The sequence below is a fragment of the Pinus tabuliformis genome, chromosome 3_1 (assembly GCF_031772625.1).
Source record: "Pinus tabuliformis cultivar Carrire ecotype Pingquan chromosome 3_1, CPIR1, whole genome shotgun sequence".
NCBI classification, from domain to species: Eukaryota; Viridiplantae; Streptophyta; class Pinopsida; order Pinales; family Pinaceae; genus Pinus; species Pinus tabuliformis.
Window position 1 is genome coordinate 859,774,726 of NC_142301.1, and position 21,773 is coordinate 859,796,498.

Genomic DNA, 21,773 nt, shown 5'->3' on the forward strand with positions numbered 1-21,773 from the left:
CTGTGTTACTCAAGCATGAGTGGTTAGGCCCCCAAGTTTCCTTGCAAATGAAGTAAAGACCCTTCCTTTTCAGCTCATGCTTGCTACAAGCTTGGCTCTTTGTATCCTTCATCGTCGTCAACTCCTCCTGGGTTAGCTGCCTTCTGAAAAATCTCAAGTTTTGCTCAACCACCCCTTTGGCTAGCTCATAGGCATCTGGTGGGACAACCTCTGTCTTCCTCCAATGACTAACAATTAACTTATGAACATATATCTCAGATAATGCCAAATTGCTGCAACTTTAAAGAATATAAATAGTGCCTAATCTGTTTTGTTTAAATTTGGGCCATCTTACATTATTAATCATTTGTTTAATTATTGAATGCAATGTAATGTAGGTAAATGAATGTGGAGGATTCATGATGAAACTACTTAAATATTTTCATGAGAGACATTGTAGCAGTGTAGAGGCAAACATTGAGGTCAATTTTCTTTTGATGCAGAATCCCTGTATGATCTGCTATGTAATCTTTCTTGTTGCAAATATTCTAGATCTCCTCCCTCCTTATTTATTTAACGTTTATGGTTTTTGGTGTTTGCATATGATGTATTTCTATTAAATATGATTACCCATAAGATTTTTAGTCTCCATTAAGATTACTCATAAGATATTTTGTTATTTCTTTCTTATTTCCCATAATATTTGATATGTTTCATATTTCTCATAATATTTTCTAATCTCTATTTAATGCTTGTTTATTTTTTGATGTGCAGGGTGGCTTTGGTTGGCCATGGGTGCTTTTTGTAGCTATAGTGCAAAGTCTATTTCTTATTTGTCCTCTTTCTTGCCTTTTCTTTGTATTTGTCCTTTTCCTTTGCCTTTTCTTTGTATTGTTGGTTGTATTTTTTTCTATTCTTTTTGTTCTATTTTGTTTTTGTGGCTGCTAATTTTTTGTACTTATGAGCATGGCCATGCTAATTTATGGTTTGATCTTTTTATCTTTTGTGTGTGTTTTTTAAATCTATTTTTCTTTTGTTCACATCTTCTTTTGGGTTCAATGGTGTGGGTTTAGGGATAATCTAGAGTGCACAAATGTAATGGGCAAGGTGAAGGAGGTATGTATGGTGGAATTTGCTTCTTAATGCATAATGAAAAGCAAAGCATGTATGGGGACGACCTTGTTTGTTTCTACATAATTATATGGTTTTATGTCCACTTTTATTTAACTCGTTTGTTGCTTCATCACTATATTATGTGGGTTTTTTGAAATGTAGATGCAGTGCACATTAAGAAAAGGTGAAGGAACACTAGAGAAATTACTATTATCTTTGCTCACTAGAGAAATTACTATTATCTTTGCTCAAGAGAGATGTGAGGCACCATAGAAAAGGTATAAGCAAAGATAGAGGGTGAGTTTATTTTGTTGCAAAACAAGTGTAATGGGCAAAGGCAAAGGAGGTATGTATGGGATAATTTGTTTCTTTATGCATAAAGGCAAACAAGGTATGTATGGGGATGGACTTGTTTGTTACTACATAATTATATGGCTCTATGTCCATTTTTATTTAAGTAATTTGTTGCTTCATCATTATATCATGTGTGTTTGTTGAAATGTAGATGCAGTGCAAATTAACAAGGGTGAAGGAACATTGATAGAATTATTATTTTCTTTGTGTGAGAGAGATGTGATAACTATAGAAAAGGTATAAGAAAAGATAAAGGGTAAATTATATTTTGTTGCAAGACTCATGATTAAATAGATGCTTATTATATTATTTGAGTTTTATGTATATAATGTGTGGTATGCAAATGTGGGTAGAGGAAGGTGGTGGAGTATCGAAGAAACTACAAAAATGTATGTTTTTGTATGGGAGAGTCGCTAATGTGTAGGAGAACAAAGGAAAAAGGTGCATTCTTTTTTGGTTTTGACATGGATATCTTCTCATTTCACAATGCCTTTCTTTCCTCTTCCTTGTTGAGGAGTTATGATTTTTTGGTCAAATTACAAAAGATGTACTTTTGGAAAATATTACTCATAAGACTTTTTGTTTTGATTTATCATTGCTCATAATATATGTAAGTGTTTGTTTGGTACATTGTCCAGGAAATTAAAGCAGGTGCTAACAACCCATGTCTATACAAGCATAGTGGGTGAAGAGGAAGATTGAGGTCATATGTATGGTTCCATCTTTGTGTATTTAAATTCAAGGCATCTTACATTATTTGTCATATATCTAATCATTGACCACATTGTAATGTAGGTAATGTAATGTGGAGAATCACTAACTAAAGTGTTGAAATGTATTTATGAGCAAGACGTTGTAGTAAACTGTGAAAGCAGAGGCACAAGTACATGTGAGTTTCCTTTTGGTGCAAATACCCATATATGATCCACTATTTACCTATAAATGATCACCCCTCTTTATCTTCTTAGGGTTTATGATTTTTAGTTTTTGCAAAAGATGTACTTTTTAGTGCATGAGGTTATTCATAAGATCTCACAACATTTTGTGTGTATCTAGTATTTTTCATAATGTCTTATTGAGTGCAATGCAATGCAGACAATGGAATATGAAGGATCACTAATGAAACTATTAAAATATCTTTCCGAGAAAGAGATTGTAGTAGAGTGTAAAGGTAAAGACAAAGGTAGAGGTGAGTCCCTTTTTTGTGCAAATTTTTTGTACGACTTGTTACAAAAGCCTTCTCATTTCAAATACAACAATCCTCCTCCCTCTTAATGCTTTAGGTTTGATTTCTTGTGCATAAGGTTACTCATAATATTGTTGGTCTCTAATTAATATTTCTCATAAGATATGTTGATATTTTTTGCAGGGTGTCCTTGGCTGGCCATCGACGCATATTCGGGTTGCGGATAGGTGTCTCTATTTGTTGTTTCTCTTTTCGTGTTTTCTTTTTGTTAGTTTTGTTGTTTTTTGCGATAGTTGTGATTTTTTTTCTACTCTTAATTTTTTTTTCCTTTCACATTTGTGAGCATGGCCATGCTGATTTTTTGATATACATATATATATATGTTCTTTTTATGTGCCCTTTTTCTATTTTTCTTAAATTCATTCTTTTCTTTTGGAATTGGGGTGAGGGGGATACGGTGAAACAAGTCATTACAACTTATGTTGTGGGTTTAGTTCCAAGAGTGTAGTGGGCAAAGGCAATGGAGGTATGTATTAAGGAATTTACTTGTTTACTATTATATAATTTTATCCTTGTTTTAATTTAACTCATTTGTTGCTTCATAATTATCTCATTTGTTTAAATTTAAATGCAATGTAGGTTAAAGAAGGTGGAGCACTGATGAAATGGCTGAATATCATTGTGTGAGAGAGATGTGGGGGCACTATAGCAAATGTGGAGACAATGACATAGAGGGTGAGTTATCTTTTGTGATATTGGGTGAGTTTATTCTTTTGTTTTTGTTTTTCCATTACTATCGATTTTTGTTTTTTCATTTCGGAGCATGGCCTCCTTGGTTTGATGCTATAAACCAAGTCAAATATCCTAAATAGTATTAACAACTTCATCTTCAATTGTGCCCCTCTATAAGAGTTATTTAATCAAAATGGACAAGAGATATGTGGACAACTCACCCCATGAGAAGATGTGCATTTTAAACCTCCTTCACATGCATGGATGTGTAAGTCTCTCAACCTCCCAAATGGACAATCTTCAAGTGAATGCATGTGATCATTTGCAAATGATCATTTTCTAGTGAACAATATACAATATACGATGGGCCATATCATGTTGTAAGTTTGTAACTAAAGACAATGTGCCATCTGCAAATTGTAGAAATTTGTAGGCCTAACCTGGTTTCAGGTTTTAGAAATCACATAAGTTCAATGCCCAACCCTTCATGGTTTTATGCTGCTATTTTTAAACATGAATATATTCAAAAAAACATGAAACACATAAGCCCACTCTGCTTAAAATATTTGTTGAGAATAACACAAGCTCACCCACAATTTAACAGAGTGATTTTTGGTCCAAAGACTGGAAAAACCCTGGAGGGAAAACAAGTGAGTAGAGAGAGATTTTTATTACTTTCAAGGAAATTATTACAACATTTAATGACAGTAAGCATAGTGGACTTATCTCCCTAAATTCTTGCCCAAAATTTCTTGGAAATTGTGTTAAAGATACCCCTCGATTTTTGTGCCATCTTGCTAAGAAAGTTTAGCCAAGTTCGGTATAGTTTGGCAACAATAAATGCTGCTATCAGTCCCCTCAAATCTAGTGCCAGATAACCACTCAATTTTCTGCCCAAACTTTATTTATGTGCTGTTGTAGCAGCTCTAACAGCTCTATTAAACCCTCAAAATGATGCCCATAACTTCTCAAAATTTGTGAAGCAGTACCTCGATTTTTGTGCTTGAAATTTGCTGCTCTGACAACACAATACCAGCTCTACAATTTCTCGATTTTGTGCTTGAAATTTGCTGCTCTGACAACACAATACCAGCGCTGCAACTTCTCGATTTTGTGCTTGAATCACTCAAAAAATTGTGCATCTTCAGTCTGCAATTACTGCCCTTGAAATATGTGCTAGTACCAGTGTTATTAGGACTGCACCAGCCAGTTCAGACCGGTCTGACCGTTTTTTCAGCAAAAACTGGTTTCAACGGTGACTTGATCCATTTTTGGCTGGTTTGGTACAGTAAAGCCATGTAGAATGCAACAAGTGGGGCCTGTTTTGCTTTTTTTTCTTTTACTTTTTATCTTAGCTAGGCACTAGCCCACAATAGGTGCCCAATATTCAAGCCTATGGCCCCGTTATCTGTCATTTTCGTCCTTTTACTTAAATTTTAAACATTACCATGAAATGACTTAGGATGTTTGAGAGTGGTTTTGACCTCATTGGATTTTACATGGAGAAAGTAGAATTTTAGATCTCACTCAAAATCCAGTGGAATTAACAGTTTTTCAGGATTTCAAGAGTGTGGGGATTGCATCGTTTCCATTGAATTCTATCATGTATGAGGGTATTGACATAGCATTTAATCAAGAGCACCAATCTCTCTATGTACCTTGATGTTAGAGGCATTGATTATTGAACTTCTCGATCGTGATCCTACTAAAAATGTACCCATTACTCAAGCAAAATCTTGAACTGACATGCTAAGTTTTTGTTTTTTTTGTTTTTGTTATTTCTGATGTTAAATGCTCAAAGGGTGATATTGATGACAAAGATCCCAATATAGGCAAAGATTTTGATGATATGTAGGTATTTGTTGTAGCATGATTTTTTTGGATGCTAGAGGCCATCTAGGTCTTGTTTTTTGATGTATTTTCAGTTCAAGATGGATTGCACTCGGTCATATTATGGTTATGTGCACCCTTACATGCTCTATAAATGAGAACTTTTACATGCTCTATAAACGAGAAATTTGGCTTATTTGTGTATAAATGGTTTGAATTAATATGGATGCACATGAATACATGTGGTTTTCTTTAAAATTTGAATATTTTGTGTTTTTGGTTGATCGATATTTTGGTCCGGTTTTTTGACTAGTTTTGGTCCGGTTTTGACCGGTTCCTGGTCTGAGGGGTTTACCGGTTCAATGATCGGTCCAGTTCTGATAACATTTGTATAGTGAGCGAATATAGTTGTACAGTGTAAAAAGGTCATGTGGTGAAGATATTTATACACTCTACAAATGTAGCAGAGAGGATGGATAAGTCATTTTTTCTTTTAATAAATAATTTTTTCATTCAACCTTGTTGAAAGATTTGTTGTTCACGAAAGGGTTTATCCTCGTCAGTGGTTTCATGGGTTTTTTTTTTGGTTTATCTTGTTAATGGGTGTGATATTTGAGTTTCTCCCGAAACTTTGATTAAAAAAAATTATATTGGGGTTCACATCTTTAGGGCTTATTGTGCATGGTTGTCATTGCTATAACGTTGTTGGATCCATGACGATTCCAAGTATTATGATCTGGTTAATTCGTTGAGGTTGAAAATTACCATGTTAAAGTAGTGTTCATTTTCAAATATGTCGAAATTTCTTGAATTTTCCCAATTTGAAATATACGCTTCACCTCTATGAGGTCATGAATCTACTTTGTAGATTCTTTTATCTGGTGCTGAAACTAATTTGTTCAATGGACTTTCAAGAAGCTTGAAATCTACCCAACACTATTTCTAGGCAAACTCAAAAATGCAAACACGACAAAGACTTTCCACATACATTATTTTAGAGGCCCTTAAGTAAATATTATCTGAATCAATGTTATTAGAACCAGACCGATTATTGAATCGGTAAACCCCCAGGATCGGGAACTAGTCAGAATTGGACCGAAACCGGTAAAAAAACTAGACCAAAAAACCGGTCAACCAAAAACACATAGTATTCAAATTTTGAAGTCTCTCATTTTCATCCTTTTACTTTAAGAATTTAACATTACCATGAATTGCATATCAATAGTAAAGCCATAGGCTTGAATATTGGACACCTATTGTGGGCTAGTGCCCAACTAAGACAAAAATGACAAAATGCAAAACAAGCTCCACTTGTTGCATTCTACGCGACTTTACCATACTGAACCGGCCAAAAACAATTCAAGTTACTGGTCCAAACAGATTTTTGCTTCAAAATGGTTGGACCAACCAGTTTAGACTGATTTGGTCCTGTCATGATAACATTGATAAGAATACACAGATCTGAAATCCCAAGATCTTCCACTAGTATCACACAAACCTTTAAATAAGATTTACACACTTGCATCCCACAAGCTATAATACTCCCCGCTTGCATCTCACAAGCCAAGGACCCTTGCAGTAGTATTCTTGCTTAAAAAAAAGTAATATAATCTTCTAAATTCCCCAAGTAGTTAGCATTTCCCTAACCATCCATCTTTAAGATGCAAAGTAGTTGGGCTTCGTAAAGAGATAGCCCTATTTTTATATGGAGTAAGCAGTAAGGGGAGGAATGCCAACACCAAAACATGGAACTAAATAGGCTAATTCAACTATCGAAACCCCCCAACGCCAAAACATGGAACTAAGTAGGCTAATTCAACTATCGAAACCCCCGACACCAAAACATGGAACTAAGTAGGCTAATTCAACTATCGAAACCCCCGACACCAAAACATGGAACTAAGTAGGCTAATTCAACTATCGAAACCCCCAATGGAGCACTTCTCAAGTTGTCTTGTTGTCCATGTGTGTTGGTCCTCCAAGATGGTGCACCCACCAATCAATGGCTCCTCACTTCAAGCAGTCCTTCTTGACGGATGTGCTAGATGGCTCCGATGCAATTAGTGCCTTTGTCTGCAAGCTCTAAGAGCATAAATCCCTCGTCCAAGGGGGTTAATGCATGTGTAATAAGCAGTGTTGCGAACATCTCGATGACATCCCGATTTTATCTCGTAATCACGATTTTTTTGTCCTAGCCGATAATTTTGCCGATTTTTATCGATATTTTCCCAATTTTTACGATTTTTTGGTTTTCAAGACCCTTGCCAATTTTATCCCGATGCCAATGTTCGCAACATTGATAATAAGAACACATCCTCTTCAACAAGTGTGCCTCGGAAAAAGATGTCAAACCATCACAAATGTGCTGACTACCACTTCAAGTGTAAATGAAATTTGAAATGCAATCTCCATTTTTATCCTCGAGGGAAGTATGTTTTCTGTTATAAATAATTATTGCCTTGGATTGTCGAGTTTAACTTGTATTAAAATTCTAATGTTTTGTTATGTATCTATTGTAGATGGCCTATTTTGGTGAACCTGAGTAAATGAAATACAAAATGGACTATGCATCTGTGTAAAACAAACTCTAAGGGAGGTATGTTTTCTATTATGAATGATTGCTAGTTTTGAGATATTTTTGCCATTATTATTCCTGTGTATTATAACCCAATTCTGTCCACCTTTTTTCTTCATAGATTAGTGCTCATGGTTGTTGTTGCAATAATCTTATCAGTGTATGATGATTCTATAAGAGTTGGCAATGACCAAGGAAATGAAGTTATTCTATAGGAGCTGGCAATGACCAAGAGCAAGGAGGTATGTGTCATTAATTCATCTGTCTTTTTTTTCTGTTATTTAATTGCTACTGTGGTTTATTCGTGGTCTCATATATAAATTTGCTTTGTGCAGTGAGTGATAGTTGTAGAGTCTAAGAAGTTTGAGAGGAGAAGGCCCCTTAGACAATGCAAATCAGTAGAAAGGCGAACAAAGCATCATTCAATTTACCTGAATGCATTTCGAAAATGATGGATTGCAACCTCTTCGTGTGGCAGGTGGCAACATTCCCTAGCGCCCCACACATTCCAAGTTAATAAATGAACCTTTTTTTTTTTTTTTTTTTAATGAAAACATTGGTTGTATTGACTCTAAAAATAGTAGATTGATTTTAGAAAAATTTTATCATCTCAAATATAGCAAAGAATATAAATGTGACTCGAAGCAAGTTGATTAGAAGTTCATGCCTTCAACCCCCTAGTTCATCTTGTATTACAATTTTGATATTTTACTATGTATCTATTGCAGATGGCCTATTCTGATGAGCAGAATTAAGTGAAAGACAAAATGGACTCTCATTTTTTTATAAAACCAATTCTAATGGAGGTATGTTTTATATCATGAATAATTATTACCTTCAACTTTTTAATTTAACTTGTATTACAATTCTAATATTTTATTATGTGTCTACTACAGATGTCCCACCTATGTGAGCATGAGTAAGTGAAATAGAAGATGCATTGCCCATCTTTAAAAAACATCCAGTGGACGAATGTTTCATATTATAAATAATTTTTCGTTTGGAAATATGCTTACCATTGCTATTCCTCTATTTATTTTAACCTGTTTCTGCCTATTTTTTTTTTCCACAGGAGGGGACCATATTGCAAGAAGAATGATGTACAGAGAGATGATGTTTGCATTTCATTTTTTTGTTATTGTTTGTTGTTTTTCTTTGTTGAATTTGAGCATGGCCATGCTTTGTTTTATTTGTTGTGTTATACCTGTTTTTTTTGGTTTTGCAAATATTTTTTATTTTTTATTTTTTTTATTATTATTTTTTTAATAATTTGTGGTTGTTTGGTATTGGTTTGGTTTGTTGGGTGAGAAAGGAAAGTGGTACGTGGAGAAGCTGAAAGAGATGAACAAGGTGAGATGGGTGTTATTGTTCATACATGAAGGTGATTTATCCTATGTGCCATGCAATTCACTTTTCTCTATGGCTAATGATTCGATGGGAGTGGGCAATGGTCAGGGGAAAGGAAGCATGCATTGTTAATTTTTCATTCCATTTATTTGTTATTTAGTTTATTATATCTTTTATTTTTGGTCTCATACTAAAATATATTTGTTTACTTTGTATAGTGTGTGATTACAGCTGTACAATGTAAGGTGGTCAGGTGGTGAAGATAGTTTATACACTTTGCAAATGTAGTAGAGAGGATGGGTAAGTCATGCTTTCCTCTTAATAATTAATCTTTTTCTTCAACCCATTGAAATATCTGTTTTTCGCACAATGATTTATCCTTTTGTCATGGTTTCATGGTATATCATCTTGTTAGTGGGTGTGATATTATTGCTTCTCCTAGAACTTTGATTAAAAAAAAAATTAATTGGGGTTCACATTTCCAGGGTCTATTATTCATCGTTGTCATTGCTATAATGTTGATAAATCCATGATGATCCGTGAGTATTATCATTTGGTTAATTGTTTGAGGTTGAAAATTACCATGTAAACTTGTTAAAGCAGTGTTCATTTTCAAATATGTCTAAAATTTTTAATCCTTGGTGCTGAAACAAATTTGTTCAATGGACTTTCAAGAAACTTGGAATCTGCCCAATACTACATGTACACTATTCCGGAGCCCCTTAGGGAAAGTTCTATCTTAATACACAGATCTGAAAATTACTTTTATTACAACGGAAATATAATATTGACAATTCAGATCTTTGAAAACCATAGTTTTAAAAACCAGAACCGGTGACCAGACCGGTCCACCTAATAAACCAGGTTTCAAACCAGAACTGGTCAAACCGGGACTGGTCAGATCTCAATGAACCGGATTTAAAAAAAAACATGAAATAATTAATTTTTAATGAAAAAACTTAAGATTTAAAAATTAAAACCATGATTCTAAACCAATAGAGACAAAATATGCAAAATTTTCTCATCTATATACCATGTAAACGTGAATATATCAAAATGACACCCAGTGCAATGCATATCATCGACAAAATACATAAGCAATGAGGCTCTAAATGGCCTATAAAGTCCAAAATCAATGCTACAAGCTATGGGACCATTGGCCTACAGTCTACTACAAGTCTACATATATGATATTAGTGATCAACATTATCACTTGAAAGTTGAAACTTCTCATCATGATCAAAATCAATTGGTTGAGTTTCTACTCCCAAACTTTGCAATTGCTTGAGTCACAAACTTCTCTGCTAGTTCAGTGACTTGAGTCTCAAACTTCTGAAGGTATTCTGCCTTATTACTTCATTTGGTGCTCCACATGGCTTTACATGGCCTCCTATCCTAGCCAAGTGTTGCTTGAACCTGTTAATACCCCCTCCTTCAATAGATTTTTGGCAATATTTGTAGGTCATTTTTCCATCAATCATATCACAATGAGCCCATACAATATCCTTGGCTTTTGGAGGCATGGTGGCTAGTACTTAGCTCAAAATCTTTGTTGTTCCACTACTCTAGCAAAAACTCAACACTCTCCAAGCTCCCAATGAAACTCACAAAAACTCCAAATGAGATGTGTGAGACAAATGAGGGGGGTGATCTCCTTTTAAAGGCTTGGAGAGGGTGTTTTTGGAGGGAAACAACCCTTACTTTCCCTCCAAAACACCCAGGAAGCTTCCAAAAAGAGTTTGTGTGGGTCTGTCACTGTCCGTCGCGACCTTGGTAATGAGCTATCCGGTTTATGACAGAACCATCCGGTTTGAACATAAATCGATTGGTTTCGTAAAAAACCGGCCGGTTTGGTCTGGTTTTTGTGATTTTTTGGCGAAGTTAGCCCTTAAACTGAGTTTTTTGCCTGGTTCGACCTGATTGCCTAATGAATTGGTCAGTTTGGCCGGTTTCTTATTCGTGCCGACCGGTTTTAAAACTATGGCTACAACAACATAGGGATCAACTTCGCTGTCCCAATAAATTAGCGTACTAAAACAACCTTTAAAGTTCCTCCTCGATTCATGAGAAAAATCAGACCAATGATGACAATTATAGCACATGAATCAAAAAATTAGACCAATGATGACAAATATAATACAACAATGATATGCCACCTACATTGCAAGGCTAGACTTATCCAACTTTCATTACACACACGGCCACACAACTTGTCGCATGAATGAGAACATAAATGTGGAGCAAGTAACCATACTAATGCTTTAACCAATCAATTAGTATGCTAATGATTCACTTACTTTTCTCTATGGCTAATGATTCCATGGGCGTGGGCAATGGTCATGAGAAGGGAGGCATGCATGGTTAATTCGTCATTCCATTTGTTTGTGATTTAGTGTATTATATCTTTTATTTTTGGTCTCATACTAAAATATATTTGTTCACTTTGTATAGTGAGCGACTATAGTTGTACAGTGTGAGAAGGTTAGGTGGTGTAAATGTAGTGGATAGGATGGGTAAGTCATGCTTTTCTCATAAATAATCTTTTCCTTCAACCCGTTGAAATATTTGTTGTTCACACAATGTCATGGTTTCATGGTATTATCCAATGTTGCATGTACTCGTATAAGACTCGTCTGGCTATTGACACAACGACTCGTATAAGAATTGGGAACAACCCATATAAAACTCGTATAAGACTCAACAAAATACAGACTCCCTCCATTTTCCCTTTCCCTCCACCTGATCTTGTTAAACACAACAGTGGCGAAGACAAAAGATATGAAGGATCAGCCTTGAATGCATTATTATTCACAATGATACATATTTATACAAGTCTAGTGACCCTTGATTTCACATTCCAAGTGGTCTCTTGGACTCCCGTTAACTGTTCAACTTCCACACCAACCCTTAGAGGATTACGTGTCCAACATTTCCCCCCTTAATCTGAAGGGGTATGTATGAGTCCAAGAAGAGAGCTGTAATACAAAATGTGCAAAAATGTATGGCAACATTAGGCTGAATGTGCTCTCTGAAATGTTGGCATAAGGTGATGGTTTAAAGATGACCACCAACATTGGAACACTTAGTGCAGTTCCTGGAACTCTTCCAAATCTGGCAAGAAGCTGAAGCTATGTTGCACAAAACTTCTAGGAACCCGACGTTTTGAGACATACCCGTACTTGAAGCTCCGAAACTCGACCATAATGTAATCATATATGAGAGTCAATATAGACTTGGTTTTCCTTCTAGATTGTCATCTATGGGTCTTATTCCCTTTTTTCTTGCAAAATATTATGTTATTCACTTATATATATATATATATATGAGACGTTTCAGCCAATGTTTCCTTTTTTGGGAGGTGACGTTTCTAAACATACCCGTTTCGGAAACTTCGAAACATTTTGGCGCTTCATGCAACTTAGAGCTGAAGTGTTCTACTAGAGGAAGTGTCCCTAATGCTTTGGAGAGGGAGACCTTCAACTTGGAAGAAGGGAGGTCTCAACCCCGCATAGATGGTTTAAGGCTAACCACCAACCAAAGGTATGCTCAAGGGCATCTCTGTCTCTGGCTACAACTCTGAATATGGTATGGAAAGTTGTGGCTCATGCTCGCTTGATGTGGCTTTGAAGCTTGTATATGACCATCACTCCCTCCCTGTCAGAGACAAGGTGAGAAGATGGAGAAAACTCAACTGCAAGATTGTTCAATACTCTAGAACAAGTTCTGACATATGACTGAAATATCTTCTTGGTTGTTGAAGCCCATTGCCAAGAAGCGATCCATCCAAGATGAATTTTTGTTCTTGCAGGAGGCTTGTTTTTGAAGCATTTGTTTGAAGAATGAGTGGTTTTATGATAGTGCTCACATGGATGAAGATCAAAACAATGATCTTTCATATGGCCAACTCTGTCACAATGTTGACATTTAACAATTTGTTGTGGCTACTGTGGAAGAGGACCAGAACCTGGAACAACTGAAGGTGAACTGTCATGAATAAACCCAACACTATGGAACTGGATGGGCTTTGAGTAATCTGGAATATGAAAGGACACATCCTTGTGATACCCAAGACCAATTTTGTGCTTGTTATGCACAAGCTCTTTCCAAGGACTGATGATTGGCTTGGGAAGTGAACGTTGAATTTCCACACCTGTATGCAAATCTGCTTCTAAAATGGGCACTTGATCTAAATCAACCTCAACTTTACTGACTTGATGACTTGGTTGCTGCTGATAGTATCCTGTTTCAAAGTCAAATAGGGGATTGTTCTGAACAAAAACAAGTTCAGAAGGATGCCTTTTCTACTGTAACTCATCTTGCTGAAGCTGAGACTCCAGCTGCAAAAAATCAATGTTTTCTTGTGCATTTTGTAGACAAATTTTGATGTCAAAAAGAGTTCCCTAACTGACTTTTACCATCCCATCAACAGTGGAATAAATTAGAGTATTCAATAACTTTAATGCATCATCAATTCAATCCATTTGACAATAATGCTTCAACTACAAATGCACTTGCTTAGAATGTAAAGTGAACTTATGAACATATATCTCAGATAATGCCAAATTGTTGCAACTTTAAAGAATATAAACAGTGCCTAATGCTTATGAAAGTTGTTTACCAAGATCATTAACACCTGAAGTGAACTTATGAACATATATCTCAGATAATGCCAAATTGTTGCAACTTTAAAGAATATAAACAGTGCCTAATGCTTATGAAAGTTGTGCACCAAGATCATTAACACCTGGGGTTCCAGGATCACTAATAGGAGTAACAATCTCACTCTGAAATACTTACTAAACTTGTGGAAACTTAGAGGAGCATCAATATTATACTAGTTAGAGAAGCTTTCCAGAGTATCAAATCTGAAAATTCGGCCTGTGCGCAGTATGTAAAGTTGTTAAAGCAGTGTTTGTTTTCAAATATGTTGAAATTTATTGAATTTTACCAATCTAAAATGTACACCTCACCTCTATGAGGTCATGGTTCTACTTCGTAGATTTTTTAATCCTTGTTGCTGAAAATAATTTGTTCAATGATCTTTCAAGAAACTTGAAATCTGCCCAATACTATTTCTAGGCAATCTCAAGAATGTAAACACGACAAATACTTTCAACGTACATTATTCCAAGATCGTTCACCCACCAATCAATGGCTAGATCTGTAGTTTACCACATCTAGTCCAAATTTGAGAGCGTGGGAGTTTATCACAACTGGCCCAGGTTCTATCCTCAGCGCATTGCTATATGGGTTTGGGGGTTAACCTGAGAATCACCTAATCCACATGCCCAAGAAGTTTCAAATCTTCGGTTAAAAGAAATGGTGTTTTGATTTTTGGTATAGAATGACTAGATTGGTATTGCAGAAGCAATGTATATGTATTTAATGCTCAAGCAATATCTTTCTGAAGACAGGAAAATGCATTGCTCATTTTGATTTATTTTGGATATGGAGGGATTAACAGAGACAACATATTACTATATTAGCTGTTATTGTTGGTGTTGCTGTAAAGCTGATCTCTTGTTTTGAATTGTTTTTGTAAAGCAGGTTGGAGCTGTGAATTTCTTAATCTGTGCTTGTAGGTTTGCATATTGTCCCTGAAGGGTCTAGTGGAGCTATAGTGCTTGAAGCTCTTTTGGGAAGACTATGGGAAAAGAGAGGAAGAAACTAGCGGTGGTAGGCTGGTGATGTTGGTTCCTCGCACTTTTGCCGAGTGTTTCAGGGCATTATGATGGGATGATTGTCACACAGCAGGATAATCAGGCTTGCTGAGTGTTTCAGGGCATTATAATGGGATGATTGTCACACAGCAGGATAATCAGGCATTTCGGGCCTTCAAGCGTGCCCTTGATGATCCTCAAGGTGTTTAGAAGAGCTGGAATGACAGTGGGATTGGAGCATGCTCTGAAGGATGACTTGGAATCAAATGTGTTAATGGCCAAGTGATCTCTATACAGATTCCATGGAGGGGTTTGGGAGGTCGTATTACTGAGCAAGTGGGTTAGCTCACTACACTGAGAAAGCTGAATCTTGATGACAATGTCTTAGCCGGTGCAGTGTCAAGTTCCATGGCTGTTCCGAGGAACCTAAGGGGCGTGTAACTCTTTAACAACAAGCTCTCTGGTACCATTCCACGAGGGATTGGTAATTCTCCTCCCCTTCAAGCTTTGGATCTGAGTAACAATTTATTTAGTGGGGCTATTCCTCTTGGGATTGGAAGTTCAAGCAACCTATATAGAGTTAACTTGAGCATCAACAACCTCACTGGATCATTTCCTGCAGACCTGGCTCAGAATCCTTCTCTGACATTTCTAAACCTCCAGAATAACGATCTCCAGGGCTCATTGCCTAATACATGGGGTGAAGGAAAGCAGGAGTACCAGCTCCAGTACTTGAATGTCGAGAACAATGCATTTGCTGGAAGCGTTCCCCCTCACCGGGAAATCTGATGATGGGATGATGGCATTATGATGGGATGATTGTCACACAACAGGATCATCAGGCTCTTGGGGCCTTCAAGCGTGCCCTTGATGATCCTCGAGGTGTTTTGAAGAGCTGGAGTGACAGTGGGATTGGAGCATGCTCTGAAGGATGGCTTGGAATCAAATGTGTTAATGGCCAAGTGATCTCTATACAGATTCCATGGAGGGGTTTGGGAGGTCGTATTACTGAGCAAGTGGGTTAGCTCACTACACAGAGAAAGCTGAATCTGCATGACAATGTCTTAGCCGGTGCAGTGCCAAGTTCCCTGGCTGTTATGAGGAACCTAAGCGGGTGTAACTCTTTAACAACAAGCTCTCTGGTACCATTCCACAAGGGATTGGTAATTCTCCTTCCCTTCAAGATCTGGATCTGAGTAACAATTTATTCAGTGGGGCTATTCCTCTTGGGATTGGAAGTTCAAGCAACCTATATAGAGTTAACTTGAGCATCAACAACCTCACTGGATCATTTCCTGCAGACCTGGCTCAGAATCCTTCTCTGACATTTCGAAACCTCCAGAATAACGATCTCCAGAGCTCATTGCCTAATACACAGGGTGAAGGAAAGCAGGAGTACCAGCTCCAGTACTTGAATATCGAGAACAATGCATTTGCTGGAAGCATTCCCCCTCACCGGCAAATCTGAGAAAGCTTCAGCAACTTAACCTGAGTCACAATCAACTTCAAGGACACATTCCGAATGAGCTTGGCAATCTTAAACAGTTCCAAGCCCTTGACCTATCCTATAATAGATTGAATGGAAGTTTCAGTGAACACCTCAGCAATCCTACTTCTCTTAACCAATTAGATTTAGGTCACAATATAATTAGCGATACCATTCCCAGCAAAATAGGAAATCTTCAGAAAATGGTAACCCCTGTGTCTGAGACACAACAATTCGACTGGACAGATTCCACTGTCCATTGGAGATATCACTGGCCTGTCATTACTTGATTTATCAATTAACAAGCTGAATGGCGTCATTCCATCTACTCTAGTAAGGCTGAGCAATCTTAAGAGCTTCAATGTCTCTGACAACCGGCTTCGTGGTCCTGCCCCATCGTACTTGGCAAGAAAATCCAATGCTACCTCTTTTGCAGGGAATTTGGGTCTGTGTGGATACGATATTACAACCCCTTGTAATCAGTCCTTATCACCAAGTGGGTCTCCAGCAGTATCTCAATCGAACTAACCGTGAAAGAAGGGAAGAATACTTAAAACTATATGGCTCATTTTAATTATTACTGGGAGCATTCTTGGCTTGATGATGATCATTGGTTTAGTTCTCCTCTTCTGTTTCTTGGGTCGGAAATCTATTGGCAAAGCTGCGGGAGAGAAGGGCACTGCTGCTGTGGTCGAAGGAGGAAAGCTTATACACTTTGATGGTTGTCTGGTATTCACAGCAGATGACCTTCTTTGTGCAACTGCATATGTAATGGGCAAGAGCACTTATGGAACTGTGTAAAAGGCTGCTTTGGAGGACAGGAATCAAGTTGCAGTGAAGAAGCTGAGGGAGCGAATAGCAAAGAGTCAAAGAGAATTTGAGACAGAAGCTAATGCTCTTGGGAAGATCAGGCAAATTAGCTTCTTGGGAAGATCAGGCATCTTAATTTGCTTGCTTCTGGGAGCTTATTACTGGAGACCTAAAGATGAAAAACTCTTGGTCTTTGACTTCATGCCTGGTGGAAGCCTTGCAACATTCCTTCATGGTATTTTTCTTACTCAAATAAGAGCACAGTTTGATAAACTTAGGTTTGCATTAAAATGTGGTTTATGTAAATGAAATTAGTTCACTTTTTATTGATATATGGCCCAATCCTGAGGAAATGCACCCCGAACGAATTGTGTTTTATATCACTCAAAATTACTTGGGAATCTCTGATGGATACTGTTTTCTTGTTTTCTTCTCCTTGGCAGCAAGAGGCTCAGAGACACCTTTGAATTGGCACACAAGGATGGAAATTGCATTTGGTGCAGGGCAAGGACTAGCTTATCTACGCAGCAATGAGAACATCATTCATGGAAATGTCACTTCCAGCAACATCCTGCTTGATGCAAACATGAATGCCAAGATTGCAGATTTTGGCTTGTCTAGCTTATCTACGCAGCAATGAGAACATCATTCATGGAAATGTCACTTCCAGCAACATCCTGCTTGATGCAAACATGAATGCCAAGATTGCAGATTTTGGCTTGTCTAGGTTGATGACAATTGCTGCTAATTCCAATGTGATTGCATTGAATGCCAAGATTGCAGATTTTGGCTTGTCTAGGTTGATGACAATTGCTTCCAATTCCAATGTGATTGCCACAGCAGATGGTTGTCTGGTATTCACAGCAGATGACCTACTTTGTGCAACTGCAGAAGTAATGGGCAAGAGCACTTATGGAACTGTGTATAAGGCTACTTTGGAGGACGGGAAATCAAGTTGCAGTGAAGAAGCTGAGGGAGCGAATAACAAAGAGTCAAAGAGAATTTGAGACAGAAGCTAATGCTCTTGGGAAGATCAGGCATCTTAATTTGCTTGCTTCTGAGAGCTTATTACTGGGGACCTAAAGATGAAAAACTCTTGGTCTTTGACTTCATGTCTGGTGAAAATCTTGCAGCATTCCTTCATGGTATTTTTCTTACCCAAATAAGAGCACAGTTTGATAAACTTAGGCTTGCATTAAAATGTGGTTTATGTAAATGAAATTAGTTCACTTTTTATTGGTATATGGCCCAATCCAGAGAAATGCACCCCAAACGAATTTGGTCTTATATCACTCAAAATTACTCAGAAATCTCTGATTGATACTGTTTTCTTCTCCTTGGCAGCAAGAGGCTCACAGACAAGACACCTTTGAATTGGCACACCAGGATGGAAATTGCAATTGGTGCATGGCAAGGACTTGCTTATCTACGCAGCAATGAGAACATCATTCATGGAAATTGCAATTGGTGCATGGCAAGGACTTGCTTATCTACGCAGCAATGAGAAAATTATTCATGGAAATTGCAATTGGTGCATGGCGAGGACTTGCTTATCTACGCCGCAATGAGAACATCATTCATGGAAATTGCAATTGGTGCATGGCAAGGACTTGCTTATCTACGCAGCAATGAGAACATCATTCATGGAAATCTCACTTCCAGCAACATCCTGCTTGATGCAATCATGAATGACAAGATTGCAGATTTTGGCTCGTCTAGGTTGATGACAACTGCTGCCAATTCCAATGTAGTTGCCACAACAGATGGTTGTCTGGTATTCACAGCAATACCACAGCGGATGACCGACTTTGTGCAACTGCAGAAGTAATGGGCAAGAGCACTTATGGAACTGTGTAAAAGGCTACTTTGGAGGACGGGAATCAAGTGGCAGTGAAGAAGCTGAGGGAGCGAATAGCAAAGAATCAAAGAAAATTTGAGACAGAAGCTAATGCTCTTGGGAAGATCAGGCATCTTAATTTGACTTCATGCCTAGTGGAAACCTTGCAGCATTCCTTCATGGTATTTTTCTTACCCAAATAAGAGCACAGTTTGATAAACTTAGGTTTACATTAAAATGTGGTTTATGTAAATGAAATCAGTTCACCTTTTATCGGTATATGGCCCAATACTGAGGAAATGCACCCTAAACGATTTGGGTCTTATATCACTCAAAATTACTCAGAAATAATGATTTCTTCTCCTTGGCAGCAAGAGGCACAGAGACACCTTTGAATTGGCACACCAGAATGGAAATTGCAATTCGTGCAGCGCAAGGACTTGCTTATCTACACATCAATGAGAACATCATTCATGGAAATGTCACTTCCAGCAACATCCTGTTTGATGCAAACTTGAATGCCAAGATTGCAGATTTTGGCTTGTCTAGGTTGATGACAACTGCTGCCAATTCTAATGTGATTGCCACAGCAGGGGCTCCTGAACTCACAAAACTGAAGAAAGCCACCACCAAGACAGATGTATACAGCTTTAGGATTGTCTTGCTGGAGCTTCTGGCTGGCGAGGCACCACGAGAACCCATGACCGCAGACAGTGAGATGGACCTTCCTGATTGGGTTGCTTCCATTATGAAAGAAGAGTGGACTAATGAAGCTTTTGACCTGGAATTGATGAATTTTTTTTCCAATTATGGAGATGAGTTAACGCTTTGCAACTGGCTATGCATTGTGTGGACCCTGCACCTTTTGCAAGGCCAAGGCCAGATATGGATGAGGTTGTGCATCAGCTGGAGGAAATAAAACCTGAATTTTGTCACTCCACAGCAGTAGATATAGGACTCATACGTATGATATCATAGCAACAATAATTAGAAAAAATGGATTATGCTTTACCATCGCTACATTCAAAGTATTAACAAAGGGATTGATTAACAGCAAGAAATGTAACATGTAATAATGCAATTGGTTTAGCTGAGTAGTTTTTTCCTTATTTGCTATAAAAGATACTGATATTTCCCCCTTATTTGCTATAAAAACTGTGATTTCAAAAAGATCAAAGATGAATGCTATGAGGTGATCAATTGCCATGCCTACCAATGAATCTTTCCTCTTGAACTCAACTTCATATTCGTTTAAAATTGTATGAACTAAATTGGAGGCTATAAAAACTGTGATTTCAAAAAGATCACAGATGAATGCTATGGGGTGATCAATTACCATGCCTACCAATGAATCTTTCCTGAACTCAACTTCATATTCGTTTAAAATTGTATTATGAATGAACTAAATTGGAGGAAAGAGAGGTTCCACTTCTAGTTGATCAGATTTGGTACTATCTTCAACTTAAATTGAATTCTGGGTTTATTATTATTTAATCTCGGGTTTAATAGTTTTAAATTTTATCATTTGATAATGTTAGATTTTTTTGGTTTTAATTTTTGGTTTTGTGACTCACATGTATAAAACCCTCATACATGATATCATATAATAACTATACAATACAATATATTACTATTACTATATGCTGCTTTATGGGTTTATTATTATTTAATCTCGGGTTTAATAGTTTTAAATTTTATCATTTGATAATGTTAGATTTTTTTTGGTTTTAATTTTTGGTTTTGTGACCTATATGTATAAAACCCTCATACATGATATCATATAATAACAGATTTTTTTGGTTTTAATTTTTGGTTTTGTGACCTACATGTATGACCCTCATACATGATATCATATAGTAACTATACAATGCAATATATTACTATTACCTTACCCTCATACATGATATCATATAATAACTATACAATACAATATATTACTATTACTATTACTGTATGCTGCTTTTGGGTACACAGTCGTTCGTTCATTCTTTTGATTTTATGATCATACAATATATATTACTGTATGTTGCTTTTGGGTACACAGTCGTTCGTTCATTCTTTTGAATCTATGATCATACAATATATATTACTGTATGCTGCTTTTGGGTACACGGTCATTCGTTCATTCTTTTGATTTTATGGTCATGTATTGTTTGCAGAAGTCATGTATTGTCGCGTCTGCAAACAGTAAATTATTATTCTGCAGATTCTTTTCAGCACTTCCACGGGCAGTGGCAGAGATGTGAAAATTTATACCGTGTTATAGTCTCTTGAATTGGAATGATTTAAAGTGTGTTTTTTTCTGTGTACCTGAATGATTTAAAGGGTGATTACATTAGACCTGCAAATGTAGTGGCAGTCTCATTGACACAAACCTCCTTATAATAAAAACCACCCAGTCTACCAATTCTCCTCATGATGAATATATTAAATATTAAAAACCAAAAAAATAAAAAAAAAAATTATTAAAAAAAATCATCACCTATAAAACAAGTTTTGGAAAAGCTAAAATTTATAGTGATGAACACTTTCCCTATCCGTATAGTACCTCTGACATGCCCTACTAGCTTGCTTTAAATTATTATCAAATTATAAAAATGATAGTAACGAGATTGCAAAATCATGAGTTTAACACTATATTGACTTCCATAAATCTTCACTAAATGCAAAAGGCAACAAATGCTATCTTTTATATAATAACAAATTTTATGACCATTAAAAAAAACAAGATAAAACTAATAACAATGTCACTCAATAAAAATAAATTCAAGTCAGCTTCCCTGCAGAGTTCACTTGCCAAGTCTACAAAAATGTAGAATAAACATAAATATAAAATTCCCAATTGCTTACTCAAAGCTGTGTGC

The 21,773-nt window shown here is 36.8% G+C and overlaps 1 protein-coding gene, 1 long non-coding RNA gene and 1 pseudogene across 8 annotated transcripts; all 3 read left to right on the forward strand.

Moving 5' to 3' along the window:
• Nucleotides 1–393: 393 nt before the first annotated feature.
• On the forward strand, nt 394–8,275 carry LOC149190288 (uncharacterized). 6 transcript variants are annotated; one of them, XR_016256475.1, is made up of 9 exons: nt 396–1,683; nt 1,800–1,887; nt 2,085–2,335; nt 2,542–2,635; nt 2,816–3,158; nt 3,272–3,367; nt 7,714–7,790; nt 7,929–8,011; nt 8,105–8,275. It is a non-coding gene; the product is annotated as an uncharacterized LOC149190288 (long non-coding RNA). The 6 variants fall into 6 exon arrangements; XR_016256474.1 differs by having other exon boundaries at nt 394–1,683; nt 1,800–2,335; XR_016256476.1 differs by having other exon boundaries at nt 394–1,095; nt 1,255–2,335.
• A 587-nt stretch (nt 8,276–8,862) lies between these two features.
• On the forward strand, nt 8,863–18,082 carry LOC149190289 (uncharacterized). 2 transcript variants are annotated; one of them, XM_089412092.1, is made up of 3 exons: nt 8,863–9,119; nt 9,335–9,416; nt 17,516–18,082. In XM_089412092.1, exon 3 carries the CDS (start codon nt 17,663–17,665, stop codon nt 18,077–18,079), a length of 417 nt encoding a protein of 138 aa, XP_089268218.1. In that variant the 5' UTR covers nt 8,863–9,119; nt 9,335–9,416; nt 17,516–17,662; the 3' UTR covers nt 18,080–18,082. The 2 variants fall into 2 exon arrangements, with proteins under 2 accessions (XP_089268218.1, XP_089268219.1); XM_089412093.1 differs by lacking the exons at nt 8,863–9,119; nt 9,335–9,416 and adding an exon at nt 17,160–17,307.
• Nucleotides 14,461–20,076, forward strand: LOC149190290 (uncharacterized; annotated as a pseudogene).
• The last annotated feature ends 1,697 nt before the right edge of the window (nt 20,077–21,773 follow it).

Bases quoted from the DNA above. Each gene is read 5' to 3' on its own strand.
- LOC149190289 (XM_089412092.1), top strand. From the start codon at position 17,663: ATGCCAAGATTGCAGATTTTGGCTTGTCTAGCTTATCTACGCAGCAAT.